We start from the raw sequence: 22,741 nt of genomic DNA on the forward strand, positions 1-22,741 counted from the left end.
CTGTCTGGCTTTCAGAGTACATGCTTTAAGGACTGTGCTATAAAGGGGGGAAGGAGGGACATCTAAACTGTGGCAGGGGCAATGAGAACTGAGACCAGATTACGGCTTCACGGGAGCCGTGTGAGAGAGAAGCTGGTGCCCTCAGACATGGCGACATTTAAACACAGAGAGCAGCTGAGGTGACTCACGAGAGTGCCTTTCATGACCAGGTGGGCCACTGACCAAGGTGGGCGGCTGTGGAGAAGCAATTGCTACTGTTAGGCTATGTCGTTCCAAGCATACGGTGTATGCTTTTGAATATGGGACATGGGAAATCAAGTAGGACAGGTCCAGGAGAGGGATGGAAATACAGGCCTGAAACACAAGAGAAAAATCTGGACAAAAGATAGATTTGGGTAAGCGTCCTCTTGATTTCAGTTCAGGTCATGATCACAGGGTCATGAGACTGAGCCCCGTGTTAGGCTATGCTCAGCACAGAGTCTGCTTGAGATTCTCTCTCTCCTTCTGCCCCTCCCTCAATACAATCTCTGCCCTCTGCCATCCAAATTAATAAAATCTTTTTTAAAAAAGAGATTTGGGAGTCAGGAGTGCAAAAGCAGTAGTTAAAAGCATGGGATAGGGGCACCTGGGTGGGTCAATCATTAAGCATCTGCCTTCAGCTCAGGTCATGATCCCAGGATCCTGGGATTGAACCCCGCATTGGGCTCCCTGCTCAATGGGCACAATGCCTGCTTCTCCCTTTCCCACTCCCCCTGCTTGTGTTCCTTCTCTCGCTGTGTTTCTCTGTGTCAAATACATAAATAAAATCTTTAAAAAAAAAAAAAAAAGCATGGGATAGACACAGTCATGCTGGGAAGGATTCACAGTAAGCCACAGAGAGAGCTAAAGACAGAGCCTTAAGGGACACTCCTAATGGCAGGGGCAGAGAAGGAACAAGCAAAAATCACCGGTCAGGAGGAATGGGAAAAGACTTCAGAAGAGGACCTCAAAAAGGCTGAAAGGAGAATTACAGGAGGAAAATAAAATCAGCACAGTACAATACCACAGAAAAGTAAGCTAAGAAAAGGAACAAAACAAGGCCTATTTACTTCTCACAGTCAGAGCATCCTGGAAACCTCCCCAGAAGCAGTCATGCCAGCACACCAAGATGGAAGCCTTGGTACAGAGGACCAAGGCAGAAACCAGAGAGGGAGGGGGAGGGGGTAAGCACACATCAACTCTTTCCAGAAACTTGAAAGGAAGCATAGAAACCAATGTCTTGATAATCAGAACGTACAGAGCTGAGGACAGGTTGTTTGTGTTTGTTTTCGATGAGGAGAAAGAACTGAAAATGCTTACTGATGACAAGAAATTATCCAATAGAGAAGGAAGACGAAACTTAGACAGTAGAGGGAACTACAGAATAAGATCTCGAAGGGGACAGGAAGGGCTGATGTGTTCCGGGTGATGGGAATACAGAGGTGAACAAGCCCCTGCCCTCAGCAGCTTACGTGCTAGTGGAAAGAGACAGATGGACAGCAGACACAAACACATACACACACACACACACACACACAACGTCAGGTGGTGTTACATGCCATGAAGAAAATAGAGCAGGAAAGAGGGATGAGAATACCACTGGGCGTACATGTGCCATTTTATACAGAGTGGTTGAGGAAGGCCTCCCTGACATACTGATATGTGAGCAGAGACTCAAGGGATCAGCACTGCACAGAAAAGGAACAGCAAAGGCAGACCTACGAGGCAGCATGTGTGAGGTATGACTGAGGAAGAGTTAAAAGCCAGCGTATGGAGTGCAGCTGCGGGGAGAGGAGCTGAGGACGGAGAGGTGGGGAGGGTCACATCCCATGGGGCTTACATAGGGCTTGTAGGCCCCTGTAAAGACTAGTTTTCACAGAGTAAGGTGGGAGCTTTGGGAGTGTTTTCAGCAGAAGAATGACATGACCCGGCTGACATTTTAAAAAGAAACCTCTGAAAAAAAAAAAAAAAAAGAAACCTCTGGATGCCGTTCAAAGGACAGTAGCGGAGGCAAGGATGAAGGAGAAGGGCCACCAGGAGGCCTTCACAACAACCAGTTGGCTGGGATGGCAGGGGGAGATGGTGAGAAGTGGAAGCTTTTCTGATATACTGGTGACATGAGTGAAAGGTGATTCTAGAAGAATTTTTGTCCTCAACATCTGAAAGACTGAATATCAAAGAGAACAACACATCCAAGGATTCATGAGACATCTGTAGAAAGGGAAGGGCAGAGATGAAATGGAAAGGCAGGCTGAACAAAGCCAGACTGTGGGGGCTCCTGGGGCCAGGGCAGGTTGGAATCTTACTGGGTAGGCTGCAGGAAACCAAGGAGGGCCAGTAAGAAGCAAGAGACAACAGACAAAACCAAAGGTGTGGAAAGCCACTGAAGAGAGGTGTGCTTCCTGACATCGGGGTCTCAATTTCTTCTCTGATTACAAAATAATACATGTTCATTATAGGGGTGCCTGGGTGGCTCAGTGGTTAAGCATCTGCCTTTAGTTCAGGTTATGATCCCAGGGTCCTGGGATCAAGCCCTGCATCGGGCTCCCTACTCTGTGGGAAGCCTCCTTCTCCCTCTCCCTCTCCCACTCCCCCTGCTTGTGTTCCCTCTCTCGCTGTATCTCTCTGTCGAATAAAGAAAATCTTTAAAAAAAAATGTTCATTATATAAAAACTGGAAAATGAAGAGAAGCAGAAAAAGGAGATCATAACCTGTCCAAGCACACAGAAACACTGAAGCTTTTGTTATATAATTTTTTTTTTAAAGATTTTATTTATTTATTTGACAGACAGAGATCACAAGTAGGCAGAGAGGCAGGCAGAGAGAGAGGAAGAAGCAGGCTCCCTGCTGAGTAGAGAGCCGGATGCGGGGCTCGATCCCAGGACCCTGGGATCATGACCTGAGCCGAAAGCAGAGGCTTTAACCCACTGAGCCACCCAGGCGCCCCTAATTCTTAATTCTTTTTCTACAGATATACATCAATTTTAAAAAGACAAAAACATTTTTCTAAACTTATTTCACTTAATGTACCCCGAATATTTTTCTATATCATGGAGTATTTTTTTTTTCAATATCATCTTAGATACCTTTTACAGGAGCAATGAGAAAGGCTAACCAATAAAATATCAGTAAGGACAGAAAAAGCGATGACTCATGGAAACAGCTTTGTCCTTACTTTCCTATGGGGAAAATGAAATATATTCATGCAGCACATCACTCTGATTTTATAGCTAATGGATTTAATTAATTGTGCACATGGACCTCCAAGCAAAGACCTACATTATATTGGTGCTGAAGTTTCTGATTAACACCATAACAGAACCACAAAGTTTTGAAACACTTCTAAGCATTACAACCTAAGTCTGAACATAAGCACTGCAAAATCCACCTCAATTACAAATCACAGCAGAGGGGCACCTGAAAGGCTCAGTCAGTCGAGCACCCAACTTTTGATTTTGGCTTAGGAAGTGAACTTGGCGTTGTGGGATCAAGCCCTGCATCAGGCTTAGGGCAGAGTCTACTTCTCCCTCCCCCTCTGCTCCTCCCCCCGACTCATGCGCATGCTCTCTCTCTCTCAGATAAATAAATTTTTAAAATCTTGAAAAAAAAACCCACATAAATCACAGCAGAACGATGCCTCTTTTTTCTCTCTCCCCCATTAAAAAAAAGGAAGTGAGTAGGGAGTTCAACTAGATTGAAACAGGAACAAGAAATATTAGACAAAGGAAATTAAATAAACTAAATAAAGAAACCATTTTCCAGCTCTTTCAGGAAAATTAAGACTTCTGTTCAATTCACAGACTTAAGACTTTGAAGAAACTAAAGTCCTTTAGAAAGTTCTAGACTAACCTCTCATTTTACACAAGAGGAAATGAAACACAAACAGGATGAGCTGCTCAAAGTCAGGGCAATGAGACCAGAATCCGAGTCAGTTCTGTGTTAACGATTCTCCGTGCATTCCTCAAAGGTTGGCTTTTTATCTTACTCACTGCTTTATCTTGGCACCTCAATTAATGCCTGACACATAATCAGTTCTCAATAAACAGTTGTTGCACGCACGCATGATTCATAGACGACAAATATTTTGGGGTTCTATTAAAAGAACTTAAGGGTACTGGGGTAAAGTCCCTAAATGGCAGGTTGATGTCACAGATACTACATTTAACAACATGTCCATATATTTCGAAAAGTACCATCTTTCAATTCTTACTTCATTGATCCTTTCCTGTTTGACTATTTATGAGTCACAGAACTCCTCTACGCCTTTGTTTCCTTATAAGTGATTTAAAAATAAGGTAGGGTTGCTATGAGAAAAATTATAAATTATTCTAAAGCAGCTTTATTATTTAGATAGTGCTTGGAGTTTGGAAACAGAAGCCAGTTATTCATGCCTTAAATCTAAGCTCTTAAAAGGCCTGTAAGTGCTCCAAAGCTCAAGCAACCCACAGCCATCTTTCCAGATATGGATTTGTGCTGCAGAAAGATCACTGACTCCCTAGAAAGTGCAAATTTCAGGCTTCTGTTTAGGATTTTTTTTTCCATCTTAATTCAGTTCCATACTAGTAATATTTTCTGACTGCTTACCGTATACAGGCATTGTGCTAGTCACTACGAAAATAAAGAACTAAGCAAACATAGTCCCTGTTTATTACGGAGCTTGCAATCTATTAAGGTAACTAAAAAGGATGACTTTGGGAATGACACAACGATACAAGGTGCTTCCGGTAATATAAACATGGAGGAGAGCATAGCTGGGTTGGGACCAGAACAGGCTATTAGGAGGATGGGTTTAGGACAGAAAGCTAACCGTACCCAATTCATTTTGTGTATGTACAGAATGAGTGAATTAAGTACATAGCAAGCATTCACTAAACATCTATGAACCTGAATTATAAAAGGCGCTGGATATACAATGCTGAATAAGAGCATGCCATAAGATTCTGCCATGAAGAATCTTATAGTCTACTTAAGAAAAGGAAAAAGATGGGCACCTGGGTGGCTCAGTGGGTTAAGCCTCTGCCTTCTGCTAAAGTCATAATCTCAGGCTCCTGGGATTGAGGCCCGCATCCAGTTCTCTGCTCAGCAGGGGGCCTGCTCCCCCCGCCCCCCCCCCCCCCGCCGTCTGCCTCTCTGCCTACTTGTGATCTCTCTCTCTGTGTCTAATGAATAAATAAAATCTTAAAAAAAAAAAAAAAGAAAAGCACTAAGGAAAGACAGCATGTGAACACAAAAAGATGAGAAGTAACAGAAGAGAAGTTTTAGTCACAAGAAACAATATTAACAAAGACACAAAGAATCATCAGTAAGTGGTGAAGTTGGCCTGGGCTTGGGCCAAGTGCAAGGTAGTGGAAGATCAAGTTGAAATATTAAGCTGGTCTTACTGGAAGATTATCTCATACTGGAAGACCTTGAATGCCAGACTAGGGACTATGAATTAATTCATAAAATGATATGAAAGGATGGGAGATTTTTTTTCTCACGCCTTTTTTAAGTTTTTATTTAAATTCCAGTTACTTGGGGCGCCTGGGTGGCTCAGTGGGTTAAAGCCTCTGCTTTCGGCTCAGGTCATGATCCCAGGGTCCTGGGATCGAGCCCCATATCGAGCTCTCTGCTCAGCGAGGAGCCTGCTTCCCTTCCTCTCTCTCTCTGCCTGCCTCTCTGCCTACTTGTGATCTCTATCAAATAAATAAATAAAATCTTAAAAAAAAAATTCCAGTTACTTTACACTGTATTTACACTGTATTAGTGTACTGTACAGTGTAAATACAGTGTTTACACTGTACAGTGTAACTGTATTTACACTGTACTGTACTGTATTTACACTGTACAGTGTAAATACAGTGATTCAATATTTCCATATGACACCTGGTGCTCATCACAAGTGCACTCATTAATCCCCTCACCCACTTTCCCCCCACACACAACTTCTTTATCCATTCATCATCAGTCAGCGGATACCTGGGCTGTTTCCAGAATTTGGCTGTTGTTGGTAATGCTGCTACAAACAACAGGGTGCATGTACCCCTTTGAATTAGTATTTTTGCATTCTTTAGGAAATATACCTTTGTATTCTTTGGGGAAATAGTGCAATTACTAGATCATAAGGTAGTTCTATTTTTACCTTTTTGAGGAACCTCCATACTGTTTTCCAGAGTGGCTGCACCAGTTTGCATTCCCACCAACAGTGCAAGAAGATTCCCTTTTCTCCACATGCTTGCCAACACCTGCCGTTTCTTGTGTTGTTGATTTTAGCCATTCTGACAAGTGTAAAGTGATATCTCATTGCAGTTTTGATTTGTATTTCCGGTGGGAGATTTTTAAGCAAGTAAGTCCTACAGCATACAGGCTATGACTTAGAAGGACAAATGTAGCTGTACTTGATGAGATCTACACAAACTGACATAAAAGTAACTTCTAGGTTACGTGTCATAAGAAGAATGGACTGTTAACCCATGTGGGTCCTATGCATATGCATATCATATGCATAGCAGACAATGACTCTCAGCATTTGTTCTGCTTACCATCTACTGGGGAGGAACACAGAGAGGGGCAGTGCAGGGGAAAGGGAGCCAGTTGACTTTCACTTTACCCATGGAAGCCTAAAATTTTGCAAAAGAAAACAATGCAAAAAGCAGCAGCTTTGGGGGGCGCCTAGTGGGCTCAGTTGGTACAGAGTGCAACTCTTGATCTCGGGAGTTGTGAGTTCGAGCCCTACGTTGGGTGTTAAAATTATTTAAAAATAAAATCTTGGGGCGCCTGGGTGGCTCAGTGGGTTAAGCCGCTGCCTTCGGCTCAGGTCATGATCTCAGAGTCCTGGGATCGAGCCCCGCATCGGGCTCTCTGCTCAGCAGGGAGCCTGCTTCCTCCTCTCTCTCTGCCTGCCTCTCTGCCTGCTTGTGATCTCTCTGTCAAATAAATAAATAAAAAATCTTTAAAAAAAATAAAAAAATAAAATCTTAAAAAAAAAAAAGGAAGCAGCAGCAGCAGCAGCTTGGGTGTGAAAGGAAGATGGCAAACTGAAAGATCTGAAAGAGATACGCCAGGCTGCACTGATGTGGAATTTAACTCTAAGTGCAGACATACACGTACACTTCTCTCAACTTTTCAGCAAACTTCTCAAGAGTGGTCTGTCTCCAGTTATCCTTAATCTCTCTTTGGCCCCAGCAAGAGCACAGGCTTCACAGTCAGAGCAAGGTCAATTGTAATGCTACCACTTCCCACACATGCGAATTACTACTGACCCTGACCTGACCAAGTAAACCTGAGCAAATGTAACACTTGGCTATTATTCCAACATTACTGAAAAAAAAAAATCAGATAAGCTAAAAAAAAAAAAAATCACTTGCTATCTGGAAAGAACCACTGATAAGAGTTTTATGTACTGACATTAAATGATTTATTTCTCTTTTGCTCTCTTTTCCCACATTCAAGAGAAAAGTAAATGTGTATCTACAAATTGTTTTCATCAAATAATACTCTACAGTGAATACTTCCCATTTGTCCAGACATCATTCCCAGCTGATCCCCAGTATTCTCTATTCTATAGATCATAGTTTATTTCCCACTCCTCTCATCGTGATTTTTTTTTTTAAGATTTAATTTATTTATTTGAAAGACAGACATCACAAGTAGGCAGAGAGGTAGGCAGAGAGAGAGAGGAGGAAGCAGGGTCCCTGCTGAGCAGAGAACCTAATACAGGACTCGATCCTAGGTCCCTGAGATCATGACCTGAGCCAAAGGCAGAGGCCCAACCCACTGAATCACTCAAGCGCCCCATCGTGATGCTTCTCTAGAATGTTTCCTGCATATACTGCTACATGCAATACTGGAATGGATATCTCCCACATAGATCTGTCCATAGATCTGATTAATTCCACTAGAAAAATTCCTGTAGGAAAAATAAGCAAGTCCAAGAAGTATAAAATAAAAGTGCCAGTTTGCTTTCTGGAAATTTTGTCCTAATTTATAGCTTTACTATCAGGGAACTCCTCATGTCACTCATCAAACATCTACTTAGTTTTCTTCTATTTTTAAAATTTGTGTGTTTTCTTTTAATAGTTTACTGCTTAGGGAGATTTAAGGTCCTTTAGGCAAGGGTCATTTTACCCATTTGTGTATCTCTTATGGTGTTTACTTTGTTAGTACTAAATTATTTATTTTTGGGTACTTATTTTTGTCCAACCACTTATTAGCACTTTAACTGATGTCTTATCAATTGTAGAGCTTTTTTAGTAGACTGTAATGTTATCCTCAACGGCAATTTTTGTCTTCAACTGCCCTCTGTTTTATAGTTTAGGATTTAATGTGAACTTTCTGAACAACGTGTTTAAGAGTAATGGTTATTACAGGCAATCATGCTTTATTTCTGATTATAATGGCGATGATAAACCCAACGAATAACCATTCAATAGGATTGCTAGCTTCTGCCTTAAGATAGATATTTATTATATTAGGCAATATCTTTCTATTTTCTGAAAGTTTTTAATGAAAAAAAGTAGGCTGAATTTCATCAAAACCTCTTAGACATGTATTTAGATATTATTTTTAAATATGATCTATTGAGTTGGATGTTATAAGATTTCCTGGTCTGAATTCATCTTTGTATTCCTGAGATTAACCAGCTTAGTTGCAATGGATCATATTCATGACTCCTACACTCCACCTTCAGAAAACTGCCCAATCAAGCAGTTTACTCTTTTTTTTTTTTTTAAAGAATTTATTTATTTATTTGACAGAGAGAGAGATCACAAGTAGGCAGAGAGGCAGGCAGAGGGGAAGGGAGAAGCAGGCTCTCCGCCAAGCAGACAGCCTGATGCAGGGCCCAATCCCAGGACTCCGAGATCATGACCTGAGCCGAAGGCAGAGGCTTAACCCACTGAGCCACTCAGGTGCCCCAAGTTCACTCTTTTTTAATCTACATATCTGTTCTTTTAATTCTACATGTCTAGTTCAGGTCTTATTTCTCACCTGGATTCTTATAATGATTTTTAAATACTTCCCCCTCCCATTCCTGGCTCTTCATTTCAATTACATATGTAGTCTCATAGTTGCATTAAATTTATATAGAACCATTTGAGGAAAACTACTATCTTTATGAAACTAAGTCTATCAATGAACTTGAACACTCTCTCAATTTATTTATAATTTATAATTTTGTGCAAAAAGGTCTTACACATACTTTGTTGGAGTTATTTCCTGAGTACCTTATGGGTTTTGGTGCTACTGTAATGGATGATGTCTTTTTATTTTTTCTCATCATTGTCATCACTCTAACTTGGCTACTTACTTTCAACTCTAGCCTGGATTGCAGTATGACCTTATTTCTCCACTTGCATTCTATTCCCTCTAATCCATTCTACCACACATTACCTTTTTAAAATGAAAGATCATGTCACTAGATTGCTTAAAACCGTCGATGCACCTAGGAAAACAATACAAATTCTTTACCAACTGTCTAGACTTTGTGTAATCAAGTCTCTGTCTGCATCTCTGGCCTCATCTCCCTTGTTTATCTCCCCTAGTCTTTAAGTGCTGAAACACACAACGCTCTTTCTCGAGGTCTTTGCACTTGCTCTTCCCTCTGCCTGAAATACTCTTACTACCATTCCTTTGCATCTTTTAAGTCTGAATTCCAATGTCGACTCCTTAGAGATGCCTCCCCTGGCCACTGCATCTGAAGTAGGTAATAGAAATCTGTAAAATTTCTCAGCAATAAAAAATTAACTACACAAATTTGGTTAAATCAACTTTGAGGTGGCTCTAATGTATTCATACAAGTTCAAAATTATATCATCTTGGTAAATTGTTTATCATTATATAATGGTCCTCTCTACTGCTCAGCCTAACATGCTTGATATTAATTCTGTTATGCCAACTTCCTTTTGGTATTTGCCTACTGTATCTTTTACCTTTCTCTACTGCAACTTCATGAATGGGTGTATCTCTGGTAAAGAGCATATAACTGAATTTTGTTTAATATATCTTTCTTAACCAGAGAGTTTATTCATTAACATGTATCATTAAAATATTATATATAGAGATGTATACATATATCTGGACTTCTTATCATCTTATGTTTAAATATTCATCCCACTTTTTCCTATGCTTCTTGCTCCTTTTTATAAATTAGTATTTGCTCCTTTGTCCTTTTAGGTTTACTTTTAAATTTTTACTGTATGCATTTAGCTTAACAAAGTTAAGAAATATCTTAATACCATCCCCCCAAATAATTAAAAAAAAAAACTAGAATACTTCAACTCCAGAGTTCTCCTCAGCCTTGACTTGCCGTGCTCTTAGCTGATACTTACGTTAACTAATGTTCTCTTTTTTAAATTTTTATTTATTTTTAGCTCTATCTTTTTAAAAAACTCTCCCCACTATAAAATAATTATTTTGTATAGACAATGTCTGCATTTTATGTATTTACCATTCTTTTCTACATCTCAAACTAACCTTCCTGCACCTCAAACACTCTGGATTCATTTTCCTTTTCTTGAAATATATCCTTTATACATTATTTAACTGTAGACATCTCACAGTGATAAAATTCTCGGAGTTTTTGTTCATCTGTAACAGCCTTCATTTCACCTTTGTTCATTTTTTAAAAGATTTGAGAGAGAGAGAGCATTAACAGGATGGGAGAGGGGGAGAAAATCTCCAACAGATTCCACACTGAGTACAGAGCCAGATGCGGTGCTCAATCTCAGGACTGACCTGAGCCAAAACCAAGAGTTGGATGCTTAACTGACTGTACCACCCAGGTGCCACATTTCACCTTTGTTCTTAAAGATTTTTTTTTCTGAGTACACAATTCCAGGTTCACCATTATTTTCTGTAGAAAATGTTCTACTATCTTTTGACTTCCACTATTGCTACTGAGAGTTCCTTATAACTATCACCCCTTTGTGGGTGACTTCTTTTTAAGATCTTCTTGTCTTTGGTGCTCTGCATTTCCATTTCAGATTTATTTTGATATGGATCTCTTCTTGTTTAATCTTCATTCTTTTATCTAGTGCCACTATCAGTCCAAGCCCCTCTAATTCCTTCATGTGGCCAGCTCACATTACCCTACCTCTTCCTTGTTAAACCTCACCCATATCTGGAATCTGCTAGACTTTTTCTTGCCTCAGGGCTTTTGCTCTGTATTTTCTTTTGCCTAGAACAACAAACGGGTGGGTTCCCACCTCTCCTTTGCTGGCAAACTCTCACTTCTTTGGATCTTGATTCAGTATTGATTCCTGAGAAAGGCTTTTCTTGACCCTGCCCTCCTCCCAGTCAACACTGCTATTATAGTTCTTGTAACAGAGCACCATTTTCCCTCTGCTTCATCTTTATCACAGTTTGCAATTACAGTTAACCCTTAAACAATGCAAGGGTTAAGGGCACCGACCCCCGTGCAGCTGAAAATCCATGGCTAACTTTTGAGTCCCCTAAAACGTAACTATTGACAGCCTACGGTTGATGGGAAGCCTTACTGAGAACGTAAAGAGTTAATTAACACGTATTTTGTATGTTATATGTATTATATACTGTATTCCTACAATAAACTAAGCTAGAGAAAAGAAAATATTAAGAACATTCTAAGGAAAATAGATTGATAGTACTACATTGTATTTATTGAAAAAATGGGGGCGCCTGGGTGGTTCAGTGGGTTAAAGCCTCTGCCTTTGATTCAGGTCATGATCTCAGGGTCCTGGGATCCAGCCCTGCATCGGGCTCTCTGCACAGCAGGGAGCTTTCTTCCTCCTCTCTCTCTGCCTGCTTCTCTGCCTACTTGTGATCTCTGTCTGTCAAATAAATAAGTAAAATCTTTAAAAGGAAAAACGTGCATATAAGTGGACTAGTGCACTAACCCATGTTGTTCGAGGGTCCACTATGCATTTGTGTGCTATTTGTTAGCAAATGTTCCTCCATTAGTCTGTATACAACGGATAGGATAATGACCGCGCCTGGCTTTATTCACCATTCTGTATTCACAGCCTTACCACAGTGCCTGGCAAACAACAGGCACTCAATAAATTCATGCTGAATAAACAAATGACCAAATGAAAATCCAGCTTCCTTTACATGGCATATAATAGTGCTTCTAGATCTGCACTTGCTACTTATTCCCTTCTCCTAAAATGCTACTCTCTTGGGCGCCTGGGTGGCTCAGTGGGTTAAGCCTCTGCCTTCGGCTCAGGTCATGATCTCAGGGTTCTGGGATCAAGCCCCGCATCGGGCTCTCTGCTCAGCAGGGAGCCTGCTTCCTCCTCTCTCTCTCTCTCTGCCTGCCTCTCTGCCTACTGTGATCTCTCTGTCAAATAAATAAATAAATAAAGTCTTAAAAAAAATTAAAAAAAAAAAAATGCTACTCTCTTGGCCTGCCAACTCCTTACTCAGCAAGCCTTCCTTTACAGAACTTGCCCACACATGAGCAGAGTTTTGCTGCCTGTCTACGCGCCCCCAATCTCAACCACAGCCCTCACCCCAGTGTACTCTGACATCTGCCTCCTCAAGATGGAAGCCCTAGAGTCTACTATGCCTCACAGGCGGGGCATCTGAAAAATGCCTGAGGGAAAAGAAGACTAGCAATGCACTGCAAGGGGAAATAGCTGGTGGAGGCAGGTCTTTGAGGAGGTAAGAAGGAATGAGAGCAGAACAAGAGATTATAGCCTCATCAGAGATAATGTATGCCATTCTTCAGAAAGAGAATGAAATTGAGTAGGGCAGGATGATGAGAACAGGTAGACTGTGAGGGGAAAAAGGAAGGAAGCTGCCGAGTTGATTTTGTGTCCTCAGCAAAATGTGAGGAAGCCATTCTTCTTCGAGGGGCAAGGATGGAAGCTCATGTGATGGTACCAGACAGAACAGAAGAGCCACTTTCTCAATACTTAAATCTTAGCAACAGCTGACTACTAAGTAATGAGTACAATACTGCCACAAATTCCTCACGCAGTCATGCTTTACCAAACCCAAGAATACATCACTAAGTGAACGTACAGTGTCCCAGCTCAAAGTCTCCAGAAGAAAAACCTGATCTAAGTGGTTCCATCCTTTTAAATGTCAGGCTTCACATTCAGTCAGTTTAAGGGAAGGAATCTCTGATTAAACTACATGAAATCATACAAAGAAAGTTGAATGTATCTTTAATACATGGCCTCTCTCCCATGCCTCCTGCACTGAGTAGTATCTCTTCATATAAACAAGCAAAAAGATTTAATGTTCCTTTCTATACCAATTTGCACAGCCTCCCAAAACACCTTGCACAAAGGAGGAATTCAAATTGTTTTAAAAACTGTTAAAAATTGTTAAAACTGAATTAAATAAGAGGTGTTTAAGTATCTTAATAATTCCCACAAATTTGAGGATGGAAATTCACAAATCTTTTTGAAATAACATAAACATGTCTCTCCTTGTGAAAGAGGAATGTGTAATAGGGAAAAAAAAAAGCAGTAAGAGAGATGGTAATTACTAAAAAATGTTCTTTGTGGATTACACCATTGGATTCAGTGGCTATGTCATCAGACCTTTCAATTTACAAAGCCCTGACAACAATAAGTGTGCAAAATTTATAAGGGCTGGATCTATGGGAAAATAATGGGTGTATTTACCTTTGAAATACCCACTGTTCCATTCATGTGGATACCAATTATGTCTGAGCACTGTCTTCAAAAGCCATCTAGTTTCTACAGCTCTTATTTTCTTCCAATCTCAAAACCCTATATTCTTTACACTTGAAGACCTCCTATAGAATGAAGGGTCTAACTATTAAAGCAAAAGGTAAAGATATCCAATGGAAAAACTCAAAGTAATGATTTTATTATCTCTTTCCAGTGACCTCTCTTTTTCCTTCTGGGGCCACCAAGAATAGAGTAAATTAAAACTCTGGAGTCTATGACATCTGTATGTTAAAACAGACTTGCAGGGGGCGCCTGGGTGGCTCAGTGGGTTAAAGCCTCTGCCTTCGGCTCAGGTCATGATCCCGGGGTCCTGGGATCGAGCCCCACATCGGGCTCTCTGCTCTGCAGTGAGCCTGCATCCTCCTCTCTCTCTCTCTGCCTGCCTCTCTGCTTACTTGTGATCTCTGTCTGTCAAATAAATAAATAAAATCTTTTAAAAAATAAATAAATAAATAAATCAGACTTGCAGCTGTAGATTAGGAAAAACTCACTGTATTATTTAATGAAATGCTATAATCCCATCTAAATTTTCCATATAGCACCATGTTAACTGTATGTCTATAGTCTAGCACAGATTTCAGTTCCACAACAGTAAGGTTTAAATTACTATGAACAAAAATTAAATAAATCCCATAAAAGGTAGTAAGGAAACAAATTAACAGAGGTCAGGTTGAGTGGCTATGATGCCCTATAAAACTACAAGGTTAATCAAGGAAATAAAAACTTTAGTACATTTTATTTTTTATTTATTTATTTTTTAAAGATTTTATTTATTTGACAGAGAGAGATCACAAGTAGACGGAGAGGCAGGCAGAGAGAGAGAGAGAGAGAGAGAGGGAAGCAGGCTCCCTGCCGAGCAGAGAGCCCGATGCAGGACTTGATCCCAGGACCCTGAGATCATGACCTGAGCCGAAGGCAGCGGCTTAACCCACTGAGCCACCCAGGCGCCCCAAACTTTAGTACATTTTAAAAGTGAATCAGCCCAAAAGAATTGAAGACAGCTCTATTCACAATACCGAAATGTGGAAACAACCCAAATGTCCATCAACTGATGACTGGATAAACAAAAATGTAGTCCCTCCGTACAGTGAAATGCCACTCAGCCAGAAAAAGGAGGGAAGTGCTGATCCACGTTGCAGCATGGAAACCACATGCTACATGATCCAAGTGGATCAAGTACTGATCCAAGGTGTAGCATGCACACCTTGGAAAACGTTATGCTGAGTGAAAGAAGCCAGACACAAAAGGCCACGTATTGTGTGGTTCCGGAAATATCCGGAACAGGCAAATTCAGAGGGACAGTCAGCGGATTAGTGGATTCAGTGCCAGGAGCTGGGGAGAGGAGAATGGGGGGGGTATGGAACAGTGGGGAATAACTGCTTGAAAGGTACAGGATTTCCTTTTGGGGTGATTAAAATGCTCTGGAACTAAACAGTGGTGATGGCTGCACAATGTTATTGATGTCCTTAATGCCACGGAATCATATACTTTAAAATGGCTGAAACGGTGATTTTTATGTTATGCGAATTTTACCACTTTCAAAAAAAAAAAAGTGGAGCACAACTTTCCATTTTACTCTAGAAGTAAGAATTGGAAGAGAGTCTATCCTACTTAACCTAGCATACACACACTGAAAACTATTCTGGCCTAGGGATTCAGAGCATGGTTTTGCTGTCTAGGCTTTCCTTGGCCAAACTACTTAAACTCTGTGAACCTCCCTATCTATAAAATGGGCACACTAATAGCATCTATCTTACACAGACGTTGCAAAGATAAAATGGAGATAATACAATCCAAGCACAGTGCCCGGTAAGAGTAACTGGAAAACAAGTTAGTTATAATTTCACTGGCAGCTGTGCAACTTCAATGTTAGAAATAAAACCTTACTTAAGTGGGGCGCCTGGGTGGCTCAGGTGGTTAAGCATCTGCCTTTGGCTCAGGTCGTGATCCCAGGGTCCTGGTATAGAGCCCCAACATGGGGCTCATGGGGCTCAACAGGGAACCTGCTTTTCCCTCTTCCTCCGCCTGCCACTCTGCCTACTTGTGCTATCTCTCTCTCAAATAAATAAGTAAAATCTTTTAAAAAACAGAAACAAAAACAAAAACCCTTACCTAGATCAAAGATTGTTGCACTATCATTTGTGGACTTTCGGAGGTCCCCGAGACTATTTGAGGGGAGTCTATGAGGCCAAAACTATATTTATAATAACTATAAGACATTATTTGCCTTTTTCACTACAATGGCATTTACAGGGATGGTGCAAAAATGCTGGGTAACTGTCGGCACCTCAGCATGAAGGAAGACAGCAGCACCAGCACAACTGTACTAGCAGGAGTATATTTTCATTATATGTCCAAAAAAAAAATCTAGTTTCATTTATCCTTGATGAAACAGAAAAATGATCAATTTTATTAAATCTCAGGCCTTGAGTACATGTCTTTTTTTTTTTTTTAAGATTCTATTTATTTGTTTGAGAGGGAGTGAGAGCATGAGCAGGGGAGGGGCAGAGGGAGAAGCAGGCTCCGCAGTGACCAAGGTGCCCAACAGGACCTGAGGCAGACGCTTAACCGACTGAGCCACCCAGGGGCCTCAAATACATGCCTTTTTAATATCCCTGTGGGATAAACTGGCAGTACGTATAAAGCAGTTGGGCTATATACCGAAGTAGATGGCTGTCGGGAGGAAAAGCACTTGTGAGGCTGTCAGAGCTAGAGCTGAGCTAGCTTCTTTGTCCATGAACACCATTTGTATTTGAAAGAACAACTGACAGACAAATTATGGTTATTCAGACTTGGTTATTTGACAGACATTTTCTCAAAAAAGAACTTCAAGGAAAACAGTATTTTTGGCCAATAATAAAATTCAAGCTCTCAAGTGAAAATTAGAATTTTAGAAAATGTGTATCAGCTACCATGAGCCTGACGGCAGCTTCCTAATACTTAAAGACTGTGATGAAATTAGTAGCGTTATTAATTCATTTTTAATATTGCATAATGAAATGTCTCAACATTTGGAACAGCTGCATAACTCAGTGAACCAATGTTTTCTAAAAGACCAATACAAGCATAGGTTAAAGATCCAGTCAAAATGCAAAAGAGAGGGATGCCTGGGTGGCTCAGTTGGTTGGACGACTGCTTTCGGCTCAGGTCATGATCCCGGAGTCCCGGGATCGAGTCCCGCATCGGGCTCCCAGCTCCACGGGGAGTCTGCTTCTCCCTCTGACCTTCTCCTCGCTCATGCTCTCTCTCACTGCCTCTCTCTCAAATAAATAAAATATTTTTTAAAAAAATGCAAAAGAGAGAGGAGCACCTGGGTGGCTCAGTGGGTTAAAGCCTCTGCCTTTGACTCAGGTCATGATCTCAGGGTCCTGGCATCGGGCTCTCTGTTCAGCAGGGAGCCTGCTTCTCCCTCTCTCTCTGCCTGCCTCTCTGCCTACTTGTGATCTCTATCAAATAAATAAATAAAATCTTAAAAAAAAAAAAATCCAAAAGAGACCAATGGATTTTAATGCAAGAGTATGAAATGTTCACCATTGCAAATGACCTTTTCAAAACTATATCGTGTCAAGTTTTAGTGTAGTACCAAATATCCAGAATTATCCGAAAATACCATTAAAGTACTCTTCATGTTCCCAAATACATTTCTATGTGAGTCCAGATTTTCTTATATATGTCAATCAAAACAACATACTGCAACAGACTGAACAGAGAAGCAGATCTGAGAACACAGCGGTCTATTCTATTACGGAAACTTACAAAAACATAAAACAATGCCTACGTTCTCACTAAATATTTTTGGTTTGGGAAACAGATTTCTCATGAAAAATGTTATTTACATAAACAAAAAATATCTTATTTCTATTTTTAATGAACTATCAAATGTTAAATTTTGCAGTTTTAACTTCTAATAAGGTAAATATTGATAACTATAACCCATATAAAGAAAGGCTCTTTGGTACCTTCAGTAATTTTTAAGAAATGAAAGTGATTATATGCCCAAAAAGCTTGAGAACTACTACCTATCATTCACTGTTTTTTGTTCACAAAACTGAAAAGTAATCTACCCCATATACAGCAGCCCTACAACATAGTGAAATGTTTGGATAGTTATAGCTTATAACACAAAGTGCACGATCCATACCAGATATCGAACTCCAACCTGGCAGAAATGTTTTGGGATGTCCTAAAGGAACAACGTGCCCCTAACTTTTTAAGGTAAGGTCATTAGTATGCTTATTTAGGCATATGTCAAGTATCTGAAAGACAAATCTGGCCCAAACACACACAACACCTGATTCTATTGTCTTTTCCTGCCTTTCTCCATTCACTTCCAATTGAATTGAGATAGGAGATAATTGAGATTATCAATTTGAATTGAGATAACTGAAACCTTACAAGTGATCCTCTACAAAAAGCAAATCAATTTGGGGGCTTGCCTAGAGACTTTGATCTTCTCTAGAGGGTTTTTGATTCAGTATGAGTTCTGTTCTATCCTGCTTTAATAAAAAGACCACAAAAACAAACTTCCAATTCAAGTTTGGTTCCTCTGCTCACTGAAGACCTTGACTATACTAATAAATGGTGTTAACATTGGAAATGGCTCTAGACGCCTAGGCTAGCCTCAGAAATAACCTGGGTTGCAGACCGAGAATCCCTAGCATGATCTAAGTGTGATAGTAACACTAGTAAAAAACAGTAAACATTTGTTGATCTGTGTTTTGATGATGTCCGCATGTGCTAAGCACTGTTCTAAGATTCATGTAAATTAACTTAATCCTAATAATCCTACAGAGTTTGTATAGTTATCCCCATTTTGTCCTGGTATCCACTAGATCTGCATTGTATCACTTTTCAACCACCATCCTAAAATGCCATCCTTCCCACCTCCTATAACCTGAAAAACATGAAGAAAGCACTGAGCTCATAAAAACTAGATTGCTATAATCAATATCTACCATCCAAGTAACTCAATAATTATCAGATTAACATCTGACACTTTTTCCTGCAACAAATTCCTCTTTTAAGATATTAGCTACCTATTTTTTTAAAAAAAGAAAGAATTGACACATTCTACAATAATAAGATCTCAAAGAAAAGGAATCAAAACTTGTTGAACTTCTAGGAATGCTTTTAGGAACTTCTTCATGGAAGCAAAGAAGCATTACAGAAACATACCTGTTGGAGCCATCTTTCATATGGACTTTGGCATAAAGAACGTCCACCATGCCAGGATCATCGTTCATGTATTCTATCCCTGCCATCTCTACTTCTAAGGGTTTGCCCCCAGAAATGTCACTGCAAAGGGAAAAACATTAGATTTTTCTAGTTGTTTAATCTGAAAGGGCCATTTTAAACATGGTTATTATACAGAGTCAAATATTAAAAAAATGAAATTGTTGGGATTTTTTACTAACAGTATTATCTAACCATCCTTCTAATTTCAAAATTAACACATTCTATGCACACCAACTAGAAACACAAGTATTTCCAAAGTCACACTACAGTTATGTCAATACCAGTTTATTATACTCAGAGGAAAAAAAGCCAAGGAATGACAGCTCTGATTGACAAAGACATTGTTGCTCATCTCTTGGGTTTTATTTCATTATTTCTACAAGCTGCAAACACCATTTTACTCATCTAACAATGGTGGAAGCATAAAGTAGTACTAATCTTTAACAGCAATTTGGCAATATTTATAAAAAGCCTTCAAGAATAGAAACCCTTTTTTGTCCAAGCAATTCAATTTCTAGGAGCAAAACCTAAGGAAATAATTATGAATTCAGCTACATATCCAACCATAGCTGATAAAGGAAAGCTCTTTACAGAAGAATTCCAACTGACAAATACAGAAGAATTCCAAGTGATAGATGCAGAAGTAATGATGAAATTATAATATCACCATTTTGCAACCCCTGACAAAATAATGGATGGAGACAATGATTAGCAACGGCTTCTAGAACTTAACAGCAAAAGGTTGGAGAAAATATAAAGAGATCCTTACGGAGGGCTGACCACACCTGAACCCACTGATCAGGCTTATCACACATACAAAAAAGAACCAGACAATACATACTTCCTGATATGATGTAATAGGTCATACTTATACTCATGAAAAATAATTTATGCATAGGGTTTGACTGAGGCATTGTTTGGAGCAGCCAAAGACTGGAAACAGATTAAACACTCATTAGGGTTTTAATAAAATGTGCACAACAATGTGCATGCTGTATGTTACTATTTGTGCAAAGGACAGGGTAAGAAAATTTATATACACACACAATATACATTTCCTTGTACATACATAAAACCTCTGGAAGGATACAAAGAAGCTACTAAAATCTCTTGCCTTTAGACAGGAGAGCAGGGTGCTTGGTGGGAATAACAGTGGAAAAGAAACTCTTCACTGCATATCCTTTGTATCTTTAAAATTTTGAACCATATAAATGTATTATCCATTAAAAAGTTAATATAAAAATACAGATGCAAAAGAAGTCAAACACAAGTTTATCTATTACACATATATGCAAAAGAAGTCAAACACAAAAATGTATATACTGAATGATTTTAGTTATGTGACATTCAAGAACAAGTTAAATTAATCTATGGAAATAGAAATCAGAACAACAGTTATTTCTGGAAGAAGTGAATTTACCGGAAAAGGTCATGAAGGAACTTCACAGAGTGATGACAATGTACAACATTTTGATTTGACTGAAGTTACATAAGTGTATGCATTTGTTAAAATTCATCAACTACACTTAAGATCTGTGCATTTTGCTGTAAGTCAATTACACCTTAAAGAAAAAATACACACATGCATATAAAAAAGTGTGAGAGCATTAATAGTAATTATCTTTAGGTAATAAGATTAAAAGTGGTATTTTTGTTTATCTGCAACTTTGACTTTTCTAAAACTAGTATGTATTACTTTGTTTTAATTCAAGAATAAATGATATACAATATTATATTAGTTTCATGTGTGCATGTATTACTTTTGTGTCAAGTAAAACCTCACCATCCTGCTTCTTCCCAGACCCCTTACACAGACTTGTACTTCAACCAGAAATGGCCTTGCAGTGCCAAGCTGAAACCCAGCTAAAAATCAACTCACCACCACAGTCCTCTGCAAGCCCCCCAAGGCCAGGAAGTCGATCCATCTTTTCTACTCCTAGATCCCCAGCACCTGTACTCCATAAATCTCTGGTAAACACTGAGCAGATATTCTACTCTAAAAAGAGAGGCTTTTCTGGACAATTTTGAGAAGAATGTGGACACATCCCTATAATGTCACTGAAAACCATGTGGCACTAATCAAAGGCAAAAGGATGTTGGGATCCACCAAAAGGCAATTCTCAAAAAAGCAAATCGAAGAAAGTTCTCTTGATACTGAACCAAGGCCGTAGGGAAACCCTCTGGAGCCAGGAATCTTCATGGTAAAGATTCTCTTAGGGGCACCTGAGTGGCTGAGTCGGTTAAGTGTCTGCCTTCGACGCAGGTCATGACCCCAGGGTCCTGGGATTGAGCCCCAAATTGGGCTCCCCGCTCAGTGGAAAGTCAGCTTCTCCCTCCCTCTTTGCCTCCCCACTACACCGCTTGTGCTCTCTCCTCCTCAAATAAAATCTTAAAAAAAAAAAAAAGATTCCCTTAAAACTTGAAGACCATATTACTGCACAAGACCAGGATCTCTTTCAGTAAAAAACAAATTACTATTTTGGCCAGATATTCGAGAAAAATTTTTGCCTTCATCCTCTAGTAAGTGGGGTATTCCAAAACACAAGCCAAGCTCTGAACTATTACCTGAGGCCTGTAGCTTCAACCAACAACACAGTGTATCTCCATTCCAAGTAATAGCCAAAGAATTCAATATGAAAGACTGCCATTCAATCCTTTCAAAGTGCAGTCAACCAACCTTACATGAGAAAAACAGTTTAATACTAACTATACATTCCTCTGCTGATTTCAGCTCTAACCCTGCGTAGTTAGATCACCCAAAAGTATCAAACCATTGGTTTAGTTTCCCACTAAAATGTTTTTACTGGATTATGTCTAATGTTACACTCTCAAATTCTAGGGATCAATACAAGAGAGAACCACGTGACCAACGTTTTTGTATCTTCTGCAAAATTCTTGTTGAAGACACTGCTCATCATCATTGTGGGTTAATATTTACATGACAAGTTTTTCTCAGACTGAGAACAAACAAAGGATTCTCTCCTAAAAAAGTGTTATGCTGGGGCACCTGGGTGGCTCAGTGGGTTAAGGTTCTGCCTTTGGCTAAGGTCATGGTCTCAGGGTCCTGGGATGGAGCCCCGCAACTGGCTCTCTGCTCAGCAGGGAGCCTGCTTCCCCCTCCCCATCTGCCTGCCTCTCTGCCTACTTGTGACCTCTCTCTCTCTCTCTCTCTGTCAAATCAATAAATAAAATCATTAAAAAAAAAAGTGTTATGCTCCTTTTCATCAGTTAAGAACGATGATAATCGATGTGTTTCCTCCTGGAATGTAGTTCAAGTATACCAGTGCTTGAAAACTATCGAATTCTATTGCTCAAGTACAATTATAACCTTTCCTTGGTTTTCTGGTAAACATTTTCTCCCATTCCATCTTTATGGTTTCTGAGCTCCCCGACTTTAACATTTCTTTTGTATGTATGTCCTCACTCACGAACCACCTCAAATCTTTAGAATGAGCTGGGGTACCAGGAACAACAAAAAATGAAACAATGAAACAGGACCTAAAGCCTGCCCTTTAGGATCAGAAACTCTTCTGACCTTCCCTAGGATTTACCAAGACAGAAATTCGGTGGTTTGCCTAATAAATGCTCTTTGTCTTGGTGACAAAACTATCCCACCCTCAACACCAGTGAGCATACTTTTCAACTGAGTGACATCTGAGGCAATGATTAGGAAGCAACATTTTCTGTGGGTGTTTTTCCTCTTCTCTCCTTGCTCTTGTCCCTTTTTACCTTATTATTTGGTGTTACCTCAGGCCTACGGGGAACACTTAGGTACAGGAAGAGTGATACTGGAATTTAAAAGTACTGCAGATTTGTCAGACTATACA

The 22,741-nt window shown here is 39.8% G+C and overlaps 1 protein-coding gene across 3 annotated transcripts in view; it reads right to left on the reverse strand.

Annotated features, from left to right (window-relative positions):
* Positions 1–22,741, reverse strand: part of ASCC1 (activating signal cointegrator 1 complex subunit 1) — a 101,182-nt gene that overhangs the window by 34,198 nt on the left and 44,243 nt on the right. For all 3 annotated transcript variants that reach the window (XM_047703231.1, XM_047703230.1, XM_047703229.1), the window contains exon 7: positions 18,855–18,974. In XM_047703231.1, the coding sequence (XP_047559187.1) occupies positions 18,855–18,974 (120 nt within the window). The remainder of the gene's footprint in view (positions 1–18,854; positions 18,975–22,741) is intronic.

This window comes from Lutra lutra, chromosome 14 (assembly GCF_902655055.1).
Source record: "Lutra lutra chromosome 14, mLutLut1.2, whole genome shotgun sequence".
Classification (NCBI taxonomy): Eukaryota; Metazoa; Chordata; class Mammalia; order Carnivora; family Mustelidae; genus Lutra; species Lutra lutra.